This window comes from Protopterus annectens, chromosome 4.part0 (assembly GCF_019279795.1).
Source record: "Protopterus annectens isolate FY-2018-M chromosome 4.part0, PAN1.0, whole genome shotgun sequence".
NCBI lineage: Eukaryota > Metazoa > Chordata > Ceratodontiformes > Protopteridae > Protopterus > Protopterus annectens.
This window is the reverse complement of record NC_056733.1, coordinates 1,626,189,425-1,626,211,377: the sequence shown is the minus strand read 5'-3', so window position 1 is coordinate 1,626,211,377 and position 21,953 is coordinate 1,626,189,425. Positions and strand designations below refer to the sequence as shown.

The 21,953-nt window shown below is 40.9% G+C and overlaps 1 protein-coding gene across 2 annotated transcripts in view; it reads left to right on the top strand.

Moving 5' to 3' along the window:
• Positions 1–5,530: 5,530 nt before the first annotated feature.
• SPARC (secreted protein acidic and cysteine rich) overlaps positions 5,531–21,953 on the top strand; it is a 107,220-nt gene continuing 90,797 nt past the window's right edge. Inside the window, exons 1-2 of one of the 2 annotated variants that reach the window (XM_044069414.1) lie at positions 8,183–8,219; positions 8,409–8,556. In XM_044069414.1, coding sequence (XP_043925349.1) covers positions 8,198–8,219; positions 8,409–8,556 — 170 coding nt within the window. In that variant the 5' untranslated portion in view covers positions 8,183–8,197. Of the gene's footprint in view, positions 5,667–8,182; positions 8,220–8,408; positions 8,557–21,953 lie in introns of those variants that run through there. The other variant, XM_044069415.1, reaches the window with a different exon arrangement.

Below are 21,953 nucleotides of genomic sequence, written 5' to 3'. Positions count from 1 at the left end.
TACATTAAGAGGGTTGTGGTCTGCACTCTTGTGGGAGGAGAGGCTGGATTCTGCCCTTCTGAGCTGGGAATTTCTGGTCACAGGCTTATTGTGCCTGCTTATTTGAACTGTTTCTTTCTGAAATTGGTGCGCCTTGTTGCTGTAGCATAGACCAGATTCAGGCCTACTGAATCTAGCTTTGTTTGTATAACTTGAGCACCAATCCAGAACATCTTTTTTTGGAGAAGGTTCCCCTGCACCCTAGTAGCAGGAGTGTGCAGTTAGAACTTGTCTGATTGAAGACTGCTAGAACAGGGCTCAGTTTTGAGCTTTTTTCTGGTTAATTGGGTAACTTGTTTAAATCAGTTTGTTCGTTTTCTATTGTTTTATATATATATATATATATATATATATATATATATATATATATATATATATATATATAAATTACACTTTATTTATCTGCTTTTACTGTATTTGTGTTTCTTCCTACTTTATTACTTGGGGCATTGACTACAACTCTGATCTGCGATATATAACAATAAGTGTCCTTTTCTGTGCATTTAAAGTGTTTTTTTTTTATTGTATCTGCTTTATTTTCTGAAAAAAAGCAAAAAAAAATACTTGTTTCCCACCTTTCTAAGCTAGTATAGTCCAGTTTTCATGTTAGTGCTGAATTCGGGGCTGTGTTACAAATCTCTATATTTGCCCATACCTTACTTGGATAGAAGGAAGTTTCTCTGTTCACCTGAGAGAGAGGGAAGCTTACAGCAGTCTATCTGTCCCTGGAGGAGTGGTTTCAGCCCAGAAATTAGTAGTTTATTGGCCATTTTGGGCTAATTCCTATCTCTTTCATTTCCCTGCTATAAATACCGCATTTGCCCGGTTTTGTGCGCCAGGCAGCACCGGTTAGCTAGTGTAAAACTATTCCTGGCTCCACAAAGTCTCCTATTCAATTTTTACTTTCGAAGTAGACAACCTTTCAACTTAAGCTCTCAAGCCATTCATTTCTCAGCCCAGCACTTGCTCAAAACTTATAGCAAGCACTTATAAACCTTAGCACTAGACCCTCCTGTACTGTACAGAAGGATGAGGCTCTCTATTTGACTTTACCAGCCATCCAGTAAAACAGTTCACTGTACCTATCCAGGCATGTCCAAAGGGCAGTTTCAGGTGTACTCTCCAGTCCAACTGGTGAATCTGGGCATTTTGAGGCAATGTTACAACTGCCTTATGTACACAGACAACCCTCTCCTCCTACCACCAAACACTAATACATGCAAGAGATGCAATTATACAGCCAAACTGGAGGCTAAGCTGTCTCATCCCAAGACTGGATCAGACAGTCAAGAGGTGAAGGGAAGTGCTGGCATCACACCACCAGTCTTACATAGACCCATTAAACCAGCACAGGCAAAAAACACACATAAATACATAAAAACATACTCGGAGGCTCTAAATAAAAATCTGCAAAACCAACAGATACCTCCAAAGCAAACATCCAAGCAACCTCCACCCCCCAACACAAACCATGAAACACATACTTCACAAAACCAGTGCGCCCTTCAATCACAGCCCTTAAGGCAAAATAACATACCCAACATACTAGTAATAGGTGACTCTATAGTCAGGCACACTGACATCCCACTCACTAGGCTGAATAAGGAGAAGGTTACTGTTAGCTGCCTGTCGGATGCCAGGATCCGCCACATAACACAAGCACTCAGGTCACTCCAGAACAAATACAAATATGACTCTGTCATTATCTATGTTGGTGTGAATGACCTGAGTCGTACCTCCCTGGACTACATGAAAAGAGACATGGAAGAGCTCTCTGATCACATAGTCCAGGCTGGTATGACCCTGACCCTGAGTAGCATCCTGCCCTCACCAAAAATGATACCACGGTATAAAGAAAAAAATTCTTGATTTCAACAATTGGCTAAGTTTCTGGTGTCATTCAAAGGGGATCCAGTGTCTATCTGCCTGGGATGACATGCTCGACAAGCCATGCTGCTTCACTAGAGACAGCTTGCACCTGTCACCCTTAGGCTTTCGAATACTGGCCAAGGCTCTTACCACCCCCATAGTGCCTTTTTTAGGCAAGGCTCAAAAGACAAACCCACCGCCGTAAATAGCACAAGTAACAAAAAACTGAGGGTAATGCTACTCAATGCCAGAAGTCTAAACCTCAAAATGCATGCACTCGAGGCACTCCTCAGTATGGAGAAAATCGATATATGTGCAGTAACAGAAACCTGGTTTAAGGCTCCAGAGAGCACACCAGCACTACCAGGCTACAACTCATACCATACATTTCGGCCACAGAACCCAAACCAAAATACAAAAGGTGGGGGCATATCCATATTCCTCAAGGATACCCACACCTCCAGGTTAGTGGCCCAGCACGATGCTTCAGAGATCATCCACGTGCAACTAACAACGGGCAAAACTGCAATTCAAATTGTAGCTTGCTACAGATCACCCACCATGTACCAGGACCCCCATTCTGTGTTTCTGGAAACACAGGGAAACATAAAGGTCCTACCAAACACCCTAATATTGGGTGATTTCAATTACCCAAACATTAACTGGGAGAACTACTCAAGTACTGACTCCCTTGCCCAACATTTCCTAAAATTTATAAACTCAAATGCCCTGGTTCAACTGGTCAACACTCCCACCAGAGGTGACAACATATTGGACCTGGTCATCACCAACATGGGCGACTGGTGTTCCACACCGGAGGTCAACCCTTTGCTGTTTAGATCTGACCATAAACAAATCACTTTGGATATCCACATTCCGCCTCCACCCCCGGACAAGGAAACCACCGTGAAAAACTTTTCAAAAGCAAACCTCACGTTACTTAAGACTGAGGTGGAAAGTTTCAAAGCCCCCATGCTGAAGGATAACACTGTCCAAGCTGCAAAATAATTTACTAATGCATTCTACGGGCACCTACAAGAATGCATGGATTGTGTCATCCCAAGCAAAACCAAGACTCACTCCTCCAAGAAAAGGAAACCAGTCTGGTGGACTCCTGCCATAAACAAGCTATACAATAGAAGGAGGAAACTAGTACAGAAAAGAGTAAAATCCCAAGAAGGGATCAGTATCAGCAAGAAACTACAATCTCTCATAAAATCATCCAAGGCGAGCTTTGAAAGAAAAATTGCCAAGGACTCCAAAGATAACCACAAGGCATTCTTTAGCTATGTCAAGAATCTAAGTGGCAATGCTCAGAGCTGCTCTGAGTTATTGCAGACTGGCAAAAAATACACTGAACCAACTGATATCTCCAACATCATGGCAGACAGGTTCAGCACAAACTTCACCACCCTCTCACCCCCAAAAGGGCCCACAACAATACCAGAAGAATGTAGAGTCCCTGAAATCACAGACACTCAAGTTAAAACAGCCCTCCCCAAAGCCAAAAACATAGCATCAATGGGACCGGATGGTGTCCCAGGCTGCGTCCTACATGAGCTCAAAGACAAACTAACCCCTCACCTAAACACACTGTTCAAACTCAGCCTCTTCACAGGCTATGTACCCATAGAGTGGTGCACAGCAATGGTTATTCCGCTCCACAAAGGTGGAGCCACAACAGACCCCAGGAACTATTGCCCTATAAGCCTGACTAGTTTGGTCTGCAAGGCTATGGAGCACATCATCATGGAACTCATTAACATTGACATTGGGAACCTCCAAACACTGGACCCTACCCAGTTCGGCTTTGCTAAGGGCAGATCATGCCTCCTAAACCTGGTGGACTTCTTTGAGAGAGTTCCCAAGGCTAGAGACGAGGGAAAGGTGGTACACACAGCCTACTTAGACCTTGCTAAGGCCTTCGACACCATTCCCCATTCTGGTATTATAGACAAGCTTTCCAGCCTGAACATAAACCCCTACATCACAAGATGGGTTGCCAATTGTCTCACAGACAGAACCCACATGGTGAGAGTTGCGGGAGTTTGGTCCGACTCTAAACCGGTTACAAGTGGCGTTCCCCAGGTCTCAGTCCTGGGACCCCCTCCTGTTCGGCATATACTTCTCAGAGGTACAGGCAAGCACAGGAGGACTATAGCTGACCAAGTTTGCAGACGACTGCAAACTAGGGGCTATAATTCACTCTCCGGCTGACACAGACATCCTCCAAAAGGGTCTCACTGAGACGGTTACCTGGTGTCAAAATCATGGCATCAAGCTAAATGCCAAAAAGTGCATAGTCATCCCCTTTGGAAAAACAAAGTACCCACAAACTACCACATAGATGGTAGTCCCCTAAATACGGAAGACGTAATAAAGGATCTGGGGACCCAAGTAGATAGTAATCTCATCTTTGATAATCACATTGCCAAAGTGGTTAGAAAATCCTTCTACGTGGCCCACCTAATCACAAAAGGGTTCGCATCCAGATCAAAAGAGGTCATTGTGCCCCTCTACTCATCACTCATCAGACCCATCATAGAGTACAATGCCTCATTTGGGATGTACCTTACAAAACACCTGCAACAGCTGGAAAGACCACAGAAGTACCTCACCAACATGATCACTGGCCTCAAACAGATGCCCTATGCAGCTCGACTGAAGAAACTTCAGCTGTACTCAGTTGCATACTGCCTACTCAGAGTTGATCTCTGCCTGACATGCAAGGCCATGCCCAACCCAGAATTGATGGACATGCTCCACCTAAAGAAAACCTTATCCCCTCGAATCACACGCTGTAGGGATCTAAACCTCACCACAACATTAAATAGGACATGCTGGAGGGATAGATTCCTGTCCCAGAGAATTCCCATGCTTTGGAACAAGATAGGCTGAGCTCCTGGCTAACACTCTTCAAAAGAAACCTTGAAGAGTGGATGGGAAACAGAAAGTATACCCCAGGGATCACTTCAGCGGCTCTGCTGGACAGAGGCACAGGGAACTAATCTAAGGGGACGGCGAAAACCAACACATTCTGGCTAGGCTTATAAATGCCTTCGGGCAGATAGCCTAGTACCTACCTATGAACAGACTACAATGAAAATATTTTTGAATTGGTGAGATGGTAGGGATTGTTCTGCAGAGTATCATCCTTTTGGTGCGAAGTTCCCTACACGGGGCATTTGAGATGTTGTAACCAGTTCTGACATCCATCTGCCATTTTAATTCTCAAATTCCTTTGCCACATAGTGGGAAGCCAATATTTTTACTGCAAATTAAATGGGAAAATACAAATTAGCCATATGTTATAAATCTACACAGTTTATAAACACTCTGGATAGATAGCTACGGCTTGCCTCTTCACAGTACGATCTTGCCAGTCCCAGCTCTGGTTAAATGACTACAATTATGCCAGTTTGTATGACACATTTTCATGAGGAGAGCTGCTTAACTACACTCCAGTACTCATTTTGTCTGTTTGTTCTGCAACTCTAAACCGTGACTCTCAATTTGACTAGTTTGGTCTGTGCAGCAAATTGTCTTACTTTTTTCTTTTTTTTCATTCTTTTCAGAACATTTTATGGGCAGACATAGGATAGGACGGCCCCCCAAAAGCTGTTCTGATTTAGCATAGAGTGACCCTCCCAACCCAAACCACTGGGTTTCCTGTCTGTTAGATGTAAAAGCCTCAGAATCCTTCAACCCTTCAGACAGCTGGTGGCGTGCTCAGATCTGGACTGCTCTTAACCTCCAAGGTATGATTTTTATGTTTTTTTTTTTTTTTTGTGTAGTAATTTTGTTTATAAATATTAGGCTTTTAAGTTTTGTTGTTCCACTAAAACGAACTTCTCTTTATTTTCCTGGAAAAGAAGGACTTGAAAACTTTATTTTCCTGGAAAAGAAGGACTTGAAAAGTGTTAAAAGTAAAGGCGTTATTGTTATTAAACAGAATACAGCTAAATGTCACGTAGTTTAATCCAGATTGTGAAATATTATACAACTTTTGTAACTGTAGTGTAACAAAAGTACAAAACTGAAACCACAAGAGAGTTTATTGTTAGGTTATTGTACTGACATTCAAGGTATTTTGCTCATTGGAGTGCTGCAGGCTTCCAGGTTGCTGAGAGGCGTTCGTTATTTAACTGGGAAGAAACATAAAGGGGTTTACTGTCAGGAGTGGAGGTCCTGAATTTTTATGCCTTCAATAGTGGGCCCGAAGTTCGTGTGCGAGCAGCTCCTAACAGCATCACAGTGTTACCTGCACGGAGGCTTTTCTGATGCCATGTGCTACTGGCATCCAAAAAAGCAGTAACCATGTGAACTTTCCAGTTTGCACATGTCTTTTCAGAGTTGGTTTATCACTTGCAGCATCTCTTCAAACATACATATCAGAAGAATACGGAGGCGTCAGGAGTGGTTGTTACCTTTTTAAAATGGGGATTACAGGCTTGTGTTGTTTACTTGCATACCCTTAATGTTTTCAAAGTGGATTCTTCTTTGTGTTTGACTGTTATATTTGAATAGTGTGCGTGTGTAATCGTTTTAATTACGCTTGTCAAATCTCCACTTTCACATTTAACCCTTTCCTTCTCTGTGTTTCAATGTGTGTGTTAATGTCTATCTGACACAACTGCAGTAAGAAGTTCTGTTCTTAAAGCACATCTGCTATGCGACTCCTCCTAGCTGGTCATATCTGAGAAGTTGGTGTGAAACAGAGATGAAAGAATGCCAAATGGCATTCTCTGCAAAATGTTGACTTGTTACATATTCATCTGACAACTGAAGTTGTGATGCATACAGTTATTAACCTTTACGTTTGTTGTCATGTCCAAGTGGGCAATTACAGAGGGAAAGTTCATTAGGTAAAGATCCTAAAAGTTCCGTACGACAGATGAAGTCTATTGAGCGTGTTACTGAAGTGATTTTTTTGTTTCTTCTGAACTTGGTAGCACTCTGAAGTATGCATAAAGGGATTGTCAAGATGTCAAGGCATTGTGTGCCACATCGACAAAAAGAGGGGGATGGGGAATGGGATGGGGATACGTTTGTCACATGCGCGAGTGTGTGGTGCATGTATGTGTTGGGGGGGGGGGGCTATAAGCTCCGCCCATTCCAGCAAACTCCTGCATTACTCGTCTCCCCAGGAATGCGCGTTTCCTTGGCAACGCTCTTCTGCTCTGATTTAAGGGATGGTCAATAGAGGGGGATGGTTGATGGTCGTCTACCAGTTAATACTTTCTGAAGTTCCATATTGTCTACCACCATAACTCAAGCTCTTATCGCAAAGATTTAGGGGCCAAGGCCAAAAATCACTGTAAATATTGCTCTTATAAATTTAGAAATTTGATAGAGTAACAACTGTTGTATTAGTATGCATTTTCTGAAGGGCATGAACTACGCTCGTCATTATTTAGTGTCTTCAGTCTTCAATGTTTTAGCCCAAAAGCGCAAAATTTATGAGGAACACACAAAAAATATGAAGCAAAAAATGGAAATTATGCGAAATTCTGGACAGCTGAGATGTATGTGGTCTACTTTATTAAGTAAGCTGCAGAATGTTACGGTAGTGCTACCCTGCCTGACACAGTCCTCAACAATTGTAATGCCTTGCATATTGTGTGTGCGTGTGTTGCGCGCGCCCCAAACACCTGTACAGTGTTAGCTGTCAACCATTTTGCCCCAGAATTGGATATAAATCAAATCATAAATAGGGAAGAAGGTTCCATATTAGGGACTCTCTTTTCAAGTACAACACTGTTAACATAGTAAGTTGACAGAAAAAGAGAAGGTAAGTTAAGGTAAATGAACACGTTTTCCTTCAGTAAAATAGGTGTAATGATTATCTTTATTTACTGACTAACCCACTGCCTTAAAAAAAACAATTTCTTCCGTGAACTACACAGTGCTAAAGTGCATCACAATTCCGTCATTTCTGATCACAACCTCAGCAAAGGGAAGTCAGTGAAGAATATTCTGTTACTGCCCAGTACACATCCATACTACAGGCACATATCACCACTACTAAGTAACGGGACAGTGATCCCTCACGGACTGCTGTCTTTCTCCCTAGCGGGATTCCTGGCCCAGGGGTGGTAACCGTTCTCCCGCTTCACAGACATGCCTCTGTTAATCAGAACCACTCACGTTGCTTGTCAGAAGTGCTGTAACTGATGAGTGATTCACGCAATCACAGATGGCACTGTGTATTCCTAAAGGGTCTGGTTTGGGAACGTGTGCTGCCTTTCATGATTTGTAACCTTAAGGACGACTACGAAGCACCGGTCCTATGTTTAGGACGGGCGTGGACGCTCTCCGGGCATAGCAGGCCTTAGGCATAGGCCAACTAGGCAGCCGCCTAGGGCGCCGCTCTAACAGGGATACTTTTCCAGTATTTATTTGGTGTCGGTAGACCAGGATAGGGCACTGGGTGGTGTGGTGAGGGGCACCGTGGAGCCCTTTTGCCTAGGGCACCAGTTGACCTAAGGCCGCTCCTGTCTCCGGGAAGAGGATTTTTCACGTTATTCCTCTTCCAAACCGTTGTCACACAGTAATACGGAAGACTACTCTCCAGTTGTTAGGTTACCAGGCATCGTTTCTCAGAAACAACCATTTCTGCACACTTCAGAAGTCTGGTTGCGATAATTCGTAAGTACCAAAACCAGTTTTAATTAGGACAGAGGGGAATTCCAAGCTAAAGTCAGGGACAGCTGAGAGGAGACGGACAGATTGACTCACACACACACACACACACACACACACACACACACACACACACACATCATAACCTTTTATTCATGCATACATTTGTAAATAGTACGGACGAACTGATGTGTTAATGCAAGGGGCTCTTGGACGAACTGATGTGTTAATGCAAGGGGCTCTTGGATTATTTTATTGAACCCAGTGCAGAGTTAGGTTGTTCGACAGTGACTGTAAACTAAAAAGTGGTACTTTCATATGTAGACTGTTGTTTAATCAGCCATGTCTTACTAAGTTACCATTTCCTAAGGATGCATTTACAGTGCCAGCATATTTAGATCAGTATCCACAATGCAGCAACAGCTATGGTCAAAGGAAAGCGCAATGGATGGCTAGCATTGTGCAATGGATATTTTTACTTGCCTTACAAGTATGTTGGTGTGAAAACCACAAAACTGAATCTGGTGGTTTAGTGCTGGCAATGACATCTACAGTTCTACATACTGAAGTGTAATTAACCTGAGCAGTAATTAGTAAATAATACAGTGTAAAAGACTATTTGTCCGATTATTACTGTACAGATGTTTAGAAACGAATGGCTGAATCCTTTTCAGGAAGTAGAAACGGTAAATCGTTCCGTCAAAGAAAGAGTAGGTTTGTAATTTTCTTACTATGTCTTTCAGGTGATGCTTAGCACTCTTGTCTACATGGCCGTGAGCTGCTAAATATTATTGAGAGATAATATAGAAGTTGAGTATTATTTTGAGAACTTCAGGGCTGTGTAGAAATAATTTCAGGATATGCTAATTTAGTTGAAAGCTAGAAGTAATTAATTAATGAAGAACGGAGCAGTAAACTTTAGTAGCTTACTATGCAGTTATAAGGTTACTTGTGTAGTACAAGGTTGTAAGTTCAAGCAGACATGCTGTAAATATTTTAAAATTGTGTTTCTTCCTTATGAAGATCTGAGGAAAAGCAACCGTGTTTTTAAAGCGATGACTGAAGTATGTTCTTTCACCCAGTAAATGAGTTGTATGCAGTTCTGAAGGAACTGCCACGAGCATAGTTTTTTTTTCTGTTACTACTTGATGTAACGTGAATTTACTGTGCAACATTATTTACTTTGCAGCAGTTTAAGTCTGAGCTAACTTATTTTCATGTTTATACTCTTTTTGTTTTCTCTTAAAGAGGATGCAGTCAACAGTAATAGCCCTTTCAAAGTTTCTGTATGGAAAACCCTTTGTTGCTTTCAGTCAGATTGCATCATTCAGAACCTTCTTATTCCCATGTTGTTAATGTTAAACGGATGTTTCAGTATTCCCTAGAAATAAAAAAGTGGTGATGCTGTAGCTAGAAGTCAATTAGCTATTTTATAATGTAGTACTTAACAGTACTGGAAAATCAGAGGGCAGTGGATCAGAAATAAAGTTTGCAAAAGCCTCATCTCGTATAGTCTTAGTGATGTGTCCTGACAATTTTTAATGTGTTCACAGTTGTCAGCAGTCCATTTGAAAAGTTCTTGGATATTAGCCCAAGGTGAGACAGGGGGTAAATTTCATTTTATTATTAAAGACAAACTGTGAGCTACAGAAGCAGAACATCTTTTTCTAGATAATATGGATGAATGCTGCCATGGGATTTTGGTGTGTAGCTTGGAAGCTAGTGAACATTGTATTTACAGTGCCATCTTTTTAGTACTGATTCTGTGGTCTTATTTCTTTTATTTCCAATTTTATAATCTAAGCTTAACTGTATGTGAGGGTAGCCTTCTGACCTTTATCATTGCATCTGAGAGAAAATTACTTTAACTTCATGCGGCACATAATAGAACATAGTTGATCAGTGCTATGCTTGTGTTAGAATAGTCACTTTCAGACAATACATGAAATGGTCTTCTGACTGGAGGTAGTTTAGCCAGGACACCAAGGAAATTAATCTACTTTTTTCTATTTTAAATTTAAATGTATTGTGTTAATAAAGAACTCCTACTTTTTAAGTGCCATAGGGTCTTCTACGTCTACCTGAGCTGCAGGTAATTCATCGGTGGGGGGCTTGGTGTAATGTTTCTTCTGAAGGATAAGCACTTCAGGACTGCAACACCCCTCCTTATGCTGCTGTACAACATTGTCAGTACTGGAACATGAATCCAAGCAACTAGAAATCACAAGCCTTCTGTTCTTCCAGGCCTCAAAGGTGTGTACTGTCTGCTGAGCCCATCCCGATCTTTACAGGCAAAATGCATAAGTACAATGTGCACATAATACCTACAGTGGTAGAGGGAATAAGTAGATATTTAGTGTGCCGTTGCCATTGCCACGTCCCACATTTAATGTGTATAACTGTGTTACATTACACTAGCTATATTAGGAAGGTTGTTATGCTGTGTTTTCTGGCACAGCTGCTGCAATATTGGAAAAATACATGCACGTACATGTGATTAAATGATGAATGGGCATAGTGACCAAAACAAGAAGTGACACATGCCTGCAATATGCAGAGGAAATGCATTTCAGATATTGTTTCATTTGCCTTTCTGTGGTTTGCAGCTTCATCTTGACATTTAATAACCAGTGTTTGGCCTGATGGTGTCCATTTTGGATATGCTGTTTTGATGCAGCCAGGTAGTTTGTGATCTTTTGAACTTTATTCTCGAAGTCTCCTTTGTCATCTAACAGTATCGCAGAATTGTTAACTAAATGGCTAACACTGATAGGCCGTACATTGTTCTTTTTTATTACAGGTCTGTGGAGTGCAAAATTGAGCAAAAAGGGATAACCATGATATATATTATTGCATAATAATGTCACTTTTGGTGGTCCTCAGGAACGGGTTGAAGCTGAATCGACTGTCTGTGGAATGATGCTTCTGCACAGTATTATTAAGTTAGGGAGTGACATTTTGCCATTGTACTGTGTCTCATTTCTAATAAAAGGTTACAGTAGATGATCTAGCTACATTGATTGTGTTGTCTGTCATTACTGTGTATATAACTTTGCAACAAAACACTTAGCTACTTTATAGTAAAGGTAAGGAATGACAAGTGCCAGGCTGTGGTGTACCATGTATCAGGTGCTGTGCAAAGTGCAGCACTGTAAATTGCTTAGATACTTTGTTCACAGTTTCACTTTTAGAAACTCTTGCTATTGTGATATCTACTTATTTTCATCTTGACGGATCTTGAAAATGTAATGACATGGGAACATTCACATACAGGTAAACTTGACCACTATATTGACTGTATGGAAGACAGTGTTTCTCGCAAGTGGAAAGGTAATCATATTATTGTCTCAACAGTAGTTTCATCTTTTTTTTTTTTTTTCTGATGAAGTTTATGTTCTGTTTTTAGCAGTCTAATAGCACCAGATTCCCAGATGCAGTATTCAGAATTTTATGAAGCACCGTCAGTGAACTGTATTTTATTCTTAATTGCTTTAAATTTGGATACTGGATGTAAGCACAAATATTATTCTTTTAAAAACATTAACATTATTGCTTTATGTGAAGTTATTAGGAATATCAAATGAATACCGAATGTGAAAGTAAATAAGGTAGTGCATAACTGCTGTATAAGTGATGCGACTAGGTGCTTTTATTGCTGTACACTACAAAAACTACTGGTGGGTTAGGAAAAGTTGGCATGGACAACTTGGAACATGGTAAAGCAGTAGATTTAATAAATTGAATCTCTTCTGTAACTAATGCTGTGCATGTATATAGTGGAATTGGTTTTGGGATTGGCTTTATATAATGCATTGCAGGTCTGTACTGGGTTTAGCCAACCATGACCTGTCTGAGAATTTATGAAACTCATGTGCTGCAGAAGTAGATAGAGCCTGTTATTTTAAGGTTACCATGGTGCAACTTTATGTGATTTCTGTGTGTATATGAAAGGGTTCTGAACTTTTGTAGTCTGAGAGGTTTTTCCAGAAGGTTAGGCCAGTGCAAGGGAAACCAAATTTGTCAGTGCCAATGTGGTGTGTCTATGAGAGTGACTTTGGCCTTTCTCAGCTTTGCTTTCTGTGTGAACTTGGGAATAAAGGGAAATTTGGAAAGGAATACAAGAAACCTGGAGGCCACTCCTTGACTATAGCATCCCTTGACCACTGCCCCAGAAGGAGGATCTGGGAAAAGAAGTCACTAAAGGTAGGGTTAGCCAGGACAGCAAATAAGTCATGTTGAGGTTTTCTATATTGGTGGAAAACCAACTTTGTCCACCATCCAGCTGAGGGATTACTCATGCAGAATCAGCAGGCATTGGCTGTGCTTCTCCAATAAGGAGTTGGCTTGTGAAGGGATGTGATCATGCATATAGAAAGTTATCTGAGGACATGGCCTGTTCCCGTTCCATAACTTCATTGTTTTCCTAAGGGGCTATGAGTGAGTACCACCTTAATTATTGGTATACCAGACTACCATACACTGCAACAATAAAGCAGCAATCTCCCCTTAAAGTGGGAATTTGGAAAAGCCTGCGGGGTAATGAAAACCACCCTAACGTCCCAGATGTTGATGTGCAGAATGACCGTGCTTTGAGCCTGTGCATCTTGGACCATTTGCCCTTGAAAGTGATCCACTTCCTAGGGCTGAGTTATCCCCAGTTGACAGTCACTGGAGGGGGGGGGGGTAGGGAATTGTAAGCGTTGCTCATAAAAAGCTTGGGGATGTGAAGCTACCATGACAGGAGTATCTAGCATGCCATGGAAATTCTGATTTGCTTTGACATCATATATGTGCAGTGGCTCCAGTACGTTTGTACTGTCCACTGGAGAACTCTCACCCACTTCTATGCATTCAGTATAAATTAATATTGTGGCTGTCATGAGCCACAGAGCCCTGAGACACATGGTGAATGACACTGCTGTGGAATGAAGGATCTTCAGTACTCTCTGAATAATGAAAGAAGTCCTTTCGTAGGGAAGACTGGCTTTGCAAAGAAGGGTGTAAAGTGAACAGTCATATTGTCTTTGCGGGTCACTTCTGAGACTTAACAAGGTTTACTGTGATCCCTAAGGACTAGAATTGCTGCAGAAAGGAATCCCAGATGGATTTCAACTAAGACCAGAGTGGCAAGGAGACAGTTGTCTAAGAATAGAGAAAGAAAAACTCAAGACCCTTTGCAGCTTCTAATTCACTGTACTTTGTGAATACACTGGTGGCAGAAGATGGTCTAAAAGGAAGAGCCTGGAACTGAAAGTTACTGTTTCCTATCCTGAAGAGTAGGAATATCCTTAACTCCTTGGTGATCTATGCAGGCAGGTAGGCATATTGGACGTTCAAAGGTCACAGCCAGTCTCCTCTTGACAAGCAAGGAAGAACTGATAACATGTTGTCTATTTGGAACTTTTTGCTTTAGTGTTACTGATCTGAAGCCATTAAAGTCTAGAATGGGCCTAAGATCCTATGTCTTCTAAAAAGAATCTTGAATAAAATATTGACATTGTATGATCTGGTGGGATATTTGGCAGGGGGTTCAAGATATCTTTTTGTGCTTCCGTCTTTTGGTGGGGTGGGACATTGGGAGAGGAAGGGCATTACATGGACTGTGGATATTATGTCTGATGTTCTTTTGTTGCTTGTGATGGCTTCTCACCAGCACTTAGAGGGACTGATGGCTTTCAACTGCTTCCACTGTGGTGCAGTTGTGAAAGGCCTCAAAGTACGTTTTGTTATCTCTTAGACTAGGAACTGCAGAACCACTAATTCTAGTGAGAATTTCTACTCTTAAGATTGGTGATCTCTAGGAAGACCATTGTTGCATCTGTGTAGATTATTTCCTGGCTGTAGGCTGTACCTTAACCACAGCTGGAGTGGATTATTTTGTGCTGTAGAAAAGGGGTGATGAAGAGTCATGAATTTAATGCTAGCACCAACGGATGCAAGGGTTTTACCCTTCTTTTTCACTTTTTTTCTCTTGTATGATCAGCAGTTTGTAATGGTCAGAACAATTAAATGGAGCCTTACAGAAAGTCACATTGGAATTGTCCTCAAGACTCATAAAGATGAAGAAAGGTGTGATGGCATGTGATTGGATTGCTGATGAGATTATGCATGGTGGGCACTGTAGATGCCGGAATATAGGACTTCTTTCTAAACACCTTTTCCAGCATCTGGGCCATCATGGCAAGAGTAGTGTGCTGGAATTTCAATGTAAACCTGCTTCTCAAAATGGTCCATAGCCCACAGATCTTTTTCTGAAGGGTGGAAGGCAGGGCTTTGTGGGCTTTTATCCTCTTTCAGAGCCACTACAGTAACTGTAGAGTCTGCCCTGGGATTCTGCACCCAATAGATTCAATCTTTATGTGTTTAGAGGATCTTGTCTTCTTAGGTATGGGACCACAATGTTAGGTTCCTTCAAAAATTCCTTTGTGTTGTCCGTGGAAGGTGTACCACCCACAAGGCAAGGGAATTGATCTGAACCCTTTCTGTGGAAGTGTATTTGTATATTAGGGGTGGGGGGAGTAACTGGCCAATCCCCCCCTTTTCCTGCATCATCTGGAAAATGTCTGCAGACATAAGGTTATTAGGGGTGACCAGAAGAATCGGCCTCATCTCCTTCATTGGTGTCCAGCTTGAGAGACACTTTTTAAGGGGTTATTGTATTTTCCCTGAAATGACCTCTAGCTATGCCCACTTAGTGAGGATCTGTCCTGTGAAGAAGGTATGAAGAGGACTCAGCTTCGGACACTGAATGGCAAGAGGCTCAGAAGCAGGTTGGAAATTATCTTTGAAACATGCACCTGAGTGCACTTCTGTGGAAGGTTCTGTGACATTAAGTTCATAACTTGATAAAATAACAGATTCATCACAGAGGAAGCAAGTGCTGAGATCTGGTAATGAACTTCATTGGTGCCATTACCAACAAAGTAATGGCACTAAGACTAAATGGGGATCGAATGTTAAATCCAGCTTTCAAAGTTTGTACAAAAACGTTTGGCACCCAAATCAGGCCAATGGCAATGACACAGGAGTTAGAAGCCTTTGAGACAGTCAGTAAGGTAGGTATCCACTCTGACCTCCAATGACATATGTCAGGACTAACAAGTTAGAAATTAGTTGTGCTGGTGCCGGTTCTAATAGGATGCTAGCTGGCCTTGAAGTAGTCCTTGAAACAGCACTGAATTAGAGGTCATTGAGAAAGCTGGAATCATTGAATGGAAGGTAGCACTTTCCATGTTTGACTCATAATGAGAAGGCGACAGGGTGGTACCTAACTTAGATTGTAACTGCAGCATAGCCTTCAACATCTTCACATAATCTGTGTCCAGAGAGTCAGGAAATAGAATGTTAGCGTATTTCACAAGGGGGTCTTAACAGGCATTGTCTGGGAAGGTCCAGCTCAGAAAGAGAGGAGATACTGGCAGGCTGATGAGGTCACTTCTCAAATCACAAACACAGCCAGTTCTGAAAGACTTTGTCCAATAAAGATTCCCTGTCCTCCTGCAAAAATTGTAGGGTGAGGAGGAGAAAGTACTCTTGCAGCAGACATCATGTCTTGTAGTATGCTCTTCCTTGGACTTGGACTCAGGAATCTTATAGGGAGAAACTTGACCCTGGGAGGAGAATGGTTCTGAGGCTTCATCTTTAGGAAGCAAGCCTTTAAGTGTCAGTTGATTTCCTCAGGCAATTAACATACATTATGTCTCAAGTCATTTCAAGTGCCTATCCTGCTGTGGTATTTTGTACCCCAAACCTCATATTTTTTTAAAGCCTTATGATTGTCTTGCCATAAAACACAGCTAAATACAATAATGCAGCCAGTGAAAATGTATTTATTTATTTGCTCCGACAAGATTAATTGGTATAAAAGTAGATGGAAGTGTTACACATAGTGATTACAGTAATATATACAGAATGTATACATAAAAGCAGGAATTTTGTTAACACCAAACTCTGCCATAGCATCAAACAATAACACCAAAGCTTAAGACGCTTACACAGAAAATGATAGGAGCCCAGTGTATGTGTATTTAATAACTTGAAAATTTTAGGAGGACATGTCAGACCATTTTGGAGCACTTTATAGAGAAGAGACTAAGTACAGTCAGACCATTTTGGAGCACTTTATAGAGAAGAGACTAAGTACAGCCAAAACAATCAGCATTAAGGTTAAAGTCTTTTAGAAAATGGTCAGCTGTAAAGTGATTAGGCTAGAAAAGTAAAAGGAATGTAACATTATCAGGGAAGTCCTAGGACATAAACTCTAGTGATGGGTACAAGACCAGGAGAAACTGGGATAAAGATAATGATAGTATACATATAGATTAGGCAAAAAGGGCAATACAGGTGAAAATGTAAGTGATACATAGCAGTAATCCCAATCTAGGCAAAGAACAGCCTAAAGTGGTGGCATTTATGGGACAACTGTATGTTTGCAGAGCTTAAGTACACAACCCAGTAACACCAGACATGTGTAGTCATTGTTTGAAGTATGATATGATTCTGAAGATATTGTGTTGCAGTGACAATAGCAGGAAAAAAGAAAAAAAAATATATATATGGGTCTACCTGACAAGACCGAAAGCTCAAAAGGCCGACAACGAGATCACGGACACCACAAGAACAAAAGTGCAAAAACATGAAAGTTGACATGCCCGACAAACACAATGCCAACAGTTAACAAAACTAAAACAATTCCGTTCCGAAAAACACACCCACAACACAAGCACACCAAAAACCTCATAAACCTACACTAAACCTTTCATCATCCACAACTATCTATGCACTAACCTTAACCCTAACGTCTGTCACTGTTGCACACTTACCTTACCCGCATCCTAACCCTAAAGTCCATCACTGTCGCACACTTACCTTACCTGCACCCTAACCAAGTCTGTCACTATCGCACACTTACCTTACCCGCACCCTAACCCTAAAGTCCGTCACTGTCGCACACTTACACAGTCGCGCTCAAATGCAAGCACACCTGTTTCGCATGTCAGTGTTTCTGGTGTCAGAATTGCCACTTGGGTATTTGCTTTGTCGGGCTTCTGGTATCGATTATCTCGTTGTCGTTGTTTTGGCTTGTTGGTCTTGTCAGGTAGACCTATATATATATATATATATATATATATATATATATATATATAATATATATATATATATATATAACTGTGAGTTGTGTGGGGGGCATGGGAGTTAAAACAGGAGGAAATGTAGTTTCATGTATAATAGAAGAAATCAGATACCTCAGTTTCTTTAGTATGAATGTCATGTCTTTTTGTTAAAGTTATGCCTGTGAGCCTTCTGCAAGGAAAGAAGTAGGAAGAAGGGATCGAAGACTTTAAAGGCTGTCTAGACAATGAACCTTTCTTGTCCGCTGTTTTTCTATTAGGGAAAGAAGAGCATTAGGAGAGGCTGGCAGTTACAGAAGGAAAAGCAAGTAGAAAAATATACTGGAAGAATTCAAAAGGTAAACAGAGGGAAATGATAATGTCACAGTGAAGGCTGGAAATTACAGTACATTTGAAGAGCTATATACAGATTTCTTTTTCTCATAGTAAAAAGGTTAATAAGTTAGTATGTGGCATTGTTATACAAGGATTAGTTGCTAAGGATGTATAGTAACATTTTAGGTTTTAATTAGGGCAACTTGGTTATGGGAAGGACCCGGACAACTGTAAGAATGACTGAGTCATGTGTAGTCTTAGAATTTGCTTTCTCAGTTGATTCAGAAACTCTCAGATGAGGAAGTGAGCAGATGTTTGGAAACGGGTGATCATGATGGTGTAAATGGGTGATCATGATGGTGTAGTGGTTAAACCTACTGCATCACAGAGCTTGCAGTTTGCTTCTCGATTTCATGTCATGGATGGCCTTGCGTGTGGAGTCTGCATTTCCTCCCTCTGTCTTCATGGGTTACTGTTGAGTGCTCTTAATTTCCTTCCACATCCCAAGGACTTAACATAGGTGAACAGTTTTCCAAATTGTCCACAGGTGTGTGCCAAAATGAGGGTTTGTGCATATGCTACCTGTTAGTTTCTTCGGGATTAATTACACTGCCTTGTGCCCATCACCTGTCAGGAGGGGCTTTGGTTTATTATGACCCTGAATTGAATTAAGTGTGTTACCAGAAAATAAATGAGTATAAATTAATGATCTTTCATCAGTATAGTTTACAGTTAAATTTGCTATAGAGCTGAACCAATCAAAAGTGAGAGTTCTGGACTTCAGGAGGACAAACTGCCAAAGTGAGGCAGTACCTCAAAGATCTAGCAAAAGCGGAAATATTGGGTGTGAGAACAACTAGGCTACATCACAATAGCAGACATAGAGGCAACAAACTTTTGTGTGAAACAAATAATGCAATTAAAAAAAGAAGGGTAAACACTAAGGTTGTAAATAAGGTGGCATTAAAAGTCATGGAATCATGAAGGATTTATGAAATGAAAGAAAACTCAAAATGAAGAGGACAGAGAGGAGTAATAAAGTCAAAGAAAGCAGGAAAGGTACACAGGAAAGCAAATCTCTAGACTCGGGACAGGATTGCCAGTTTAGTCAAGAAAAGCTGTCAAACCTTTAATAGAAAAATAAGTGACCATAGAAAGACAGATGGAGAAACAATGAACGTAGAGGTGTGCTTACTTAAGACTGCAAGAGTGAAAGGGTAATTTACTCTCACAAGGCAGGGAGTGAGACAGTGGCTGGAAACTCTGTGTGCATATTTCACCTATGCTGTATGGAAGATCAAGTAGTCACTGCTGAAAGAGGATTTGGGAATGTCTAGAAGACAACTGGCGCAACAGTCATTTCTTAAAACGAAGGTCATGCAAGACAAATTTAGTGCAGTTTCCTGACTGACTTACCAGAGCAATGGATAATCAAGAGGTTGTAGACATGGTCTTTTTAGACTTCAGCTAGACATTTAACATATTGTCATAAAACAGACTGGTGAGCAAATAACTACACTGAGTGGTGCCTGAACAGTAACATGGGGAAGCCAGTGGGTAGGCAAAGGGAATGGTACAGAAGAAGGTTGAGACTGAACAAGAAGAAACTTCTCAAGATTGTAGGTGAATGGTATAAAACATGGCAATGGTATAAAACATGGCAAATAAATTATATGCAGATGTAGAGTAATGCATCGGAAAACAAATATTAAAGGAGTTTACAAATTAAAAGGAAGCATCAGCTTCAGATAGGTGGAAAGCTCTTTGGATGTTCATATAAGAAGACCTAATGATAGACAGAATTAAAAAAAGCAGTAAGATAGGCTGGCAGAATACTGGAATGCATACGGCTTTACCAGTAAAAAGAAAAAATTGTCTGTGTGTATAATCAGACAGTGAACAGGAACCCTTCTGGAGTAATGCCCACAGTCCTGGTGATGTCATCTTGGTAATGACATAAAAGGTTGCAGTGATTTTGGAATACAGCAACAAAATGATACATGCTTCAGAAACATTATAAGGAGGTGAGACCGAAAGAGATGAGTATACATTACTTTGATGAAAGGAGTTATGAGGTGACATGATAGAGAGAACGCAATCTGAAGATGCAAATCAGTGTGGCTTACAAATGACCTCAGTAAATATTATTGTATTAAAGATCACTGGATGGCAGGAACAGCTTATTTGAGGTATCACCAGAGAATCAATATTGGTATTATTTAAAAATACATGGATAAATGATGATACATGTTTTAGGAGTCATATTCGTTGGCTCATAGGTTGTCATTAAGCTTATGGTTGAAGTGAGCATCACAAAGCTAAAAAAGTAACTCAAAATAACTAGTTGTCTGAGAGCATACAATTATTTACCACAGTTAACACTGCTGAATACACAGAAACATACACCACTACACTATACCAGCATGTAAACAGTTGGATAGATGCAGTTGTACCCTGTAGGAACAAGTGCAGGCCAAACCCCAAAAACAAATCCACATGGGGAAAATTTTCTTTTCCCCATCCATAGATCTAAGTTGCGCATAAATACTAGGCTTCCTGCCTCTGCGGCCCATGTTGAGCCTAGCTAGTTTCCCTTTTTTGTGCTTGAAATAACGTATCAGAAATTGGTTATTGATTGGCCTTAGCCACTCTCTCTCTCTCTCTCTTTCAGCTTTTTCCCCATCCATGGTTGATAATTTTATTTTACCCCTAAAGAGAATAACTGGGATCATACCACAGATAATGTGAGGACCCATGGATAGAATAAAACATTTAGGAACTGCCTCTGTCCATTAGTAGTACAAGGGGCAGTGCAATGTAGAAGGACTTTCTTACAACAATGGATACGTGTTGGTCAAAAGTTAGGTCACTGTCCACATAAGTTCAGAAATCACGAACAACTGGGTCAGCTCTTATTTCACTGCTTATAAACAGAGGGAATTGTGTTTAGATCAAGTGATGTCATTGTCCCCTTTACTCAGCCATCATTATGCCAGTGATTGAATATAGTGCCCCTTTGACATGTATCTGTTCAGATATGTGCAATAACTGGTATTCCCATAGATATTACTTACTAAAAGGGTAGAAGGCATAAACAACATATCCTACATGGACCAACTCAAAGCTCTATCACTATATTTGGTATCGTACAGACTGCTAATATTTGACCTGTGTCTAGCATAGAAGGCATCTTCTGACACATTACTGATGGATTTGCTGCACATCAACAAGTTAAATGGCATCGGAAATACTCAGTCTAGGGATCTAAAGCTGTACTGTAACATCAACAGAACAGTTTAGAGGGACAGGTATATCTCGCAGAGGATTCAACTGCTCTGGAACAGACTCCCCATCCACATAAAACAAAGTTCATCCTTGTCCATATTCAGGCACAACTTAGATGTAGGATGGGAAACAGAAAATTTACCCCAGGACTGCTCCTTGTACTACTAATGGACAGAGGCAATTCCTAAATGCTTCATCCTATGCATGGGTCCCCTCCCATTATTTGTTGTATGATCCCAATTATTCTCATTAGGGGTAAAATATAATTATCAACCGTGGAATGGGTAAGGCCAAGCAATAACCGATTTCTGATAGGCTATTTCAAGCACAAAAAGGGAAATTGGCTAGGCTTAAAATGGCCGCAGGGGCAGAAAACCTAATATTTACTTATGAGCCTATTTGTATGTATCCCAGGGCTGTATCTGTGGTCACCCATCCAGCCATCAGCATTAGATTTAATTACAGCCAGGGCATTACTGTTTTATATGAAGGAGGATTCTTCTCCAGAAGCGGGATGTGCAAGGTCAAGCAAATCAAATATCAGCTGGTGTTATTAATCTGACAAAGGAGTTTTAGGTTTTTTGAGTGAGTATTAGTTGTCCTGCTGTGTAGGAGAAAAATAAACGATGGTCAACATCATCAGCCCCTTTTTACTAATTTTCTGAATGAAGT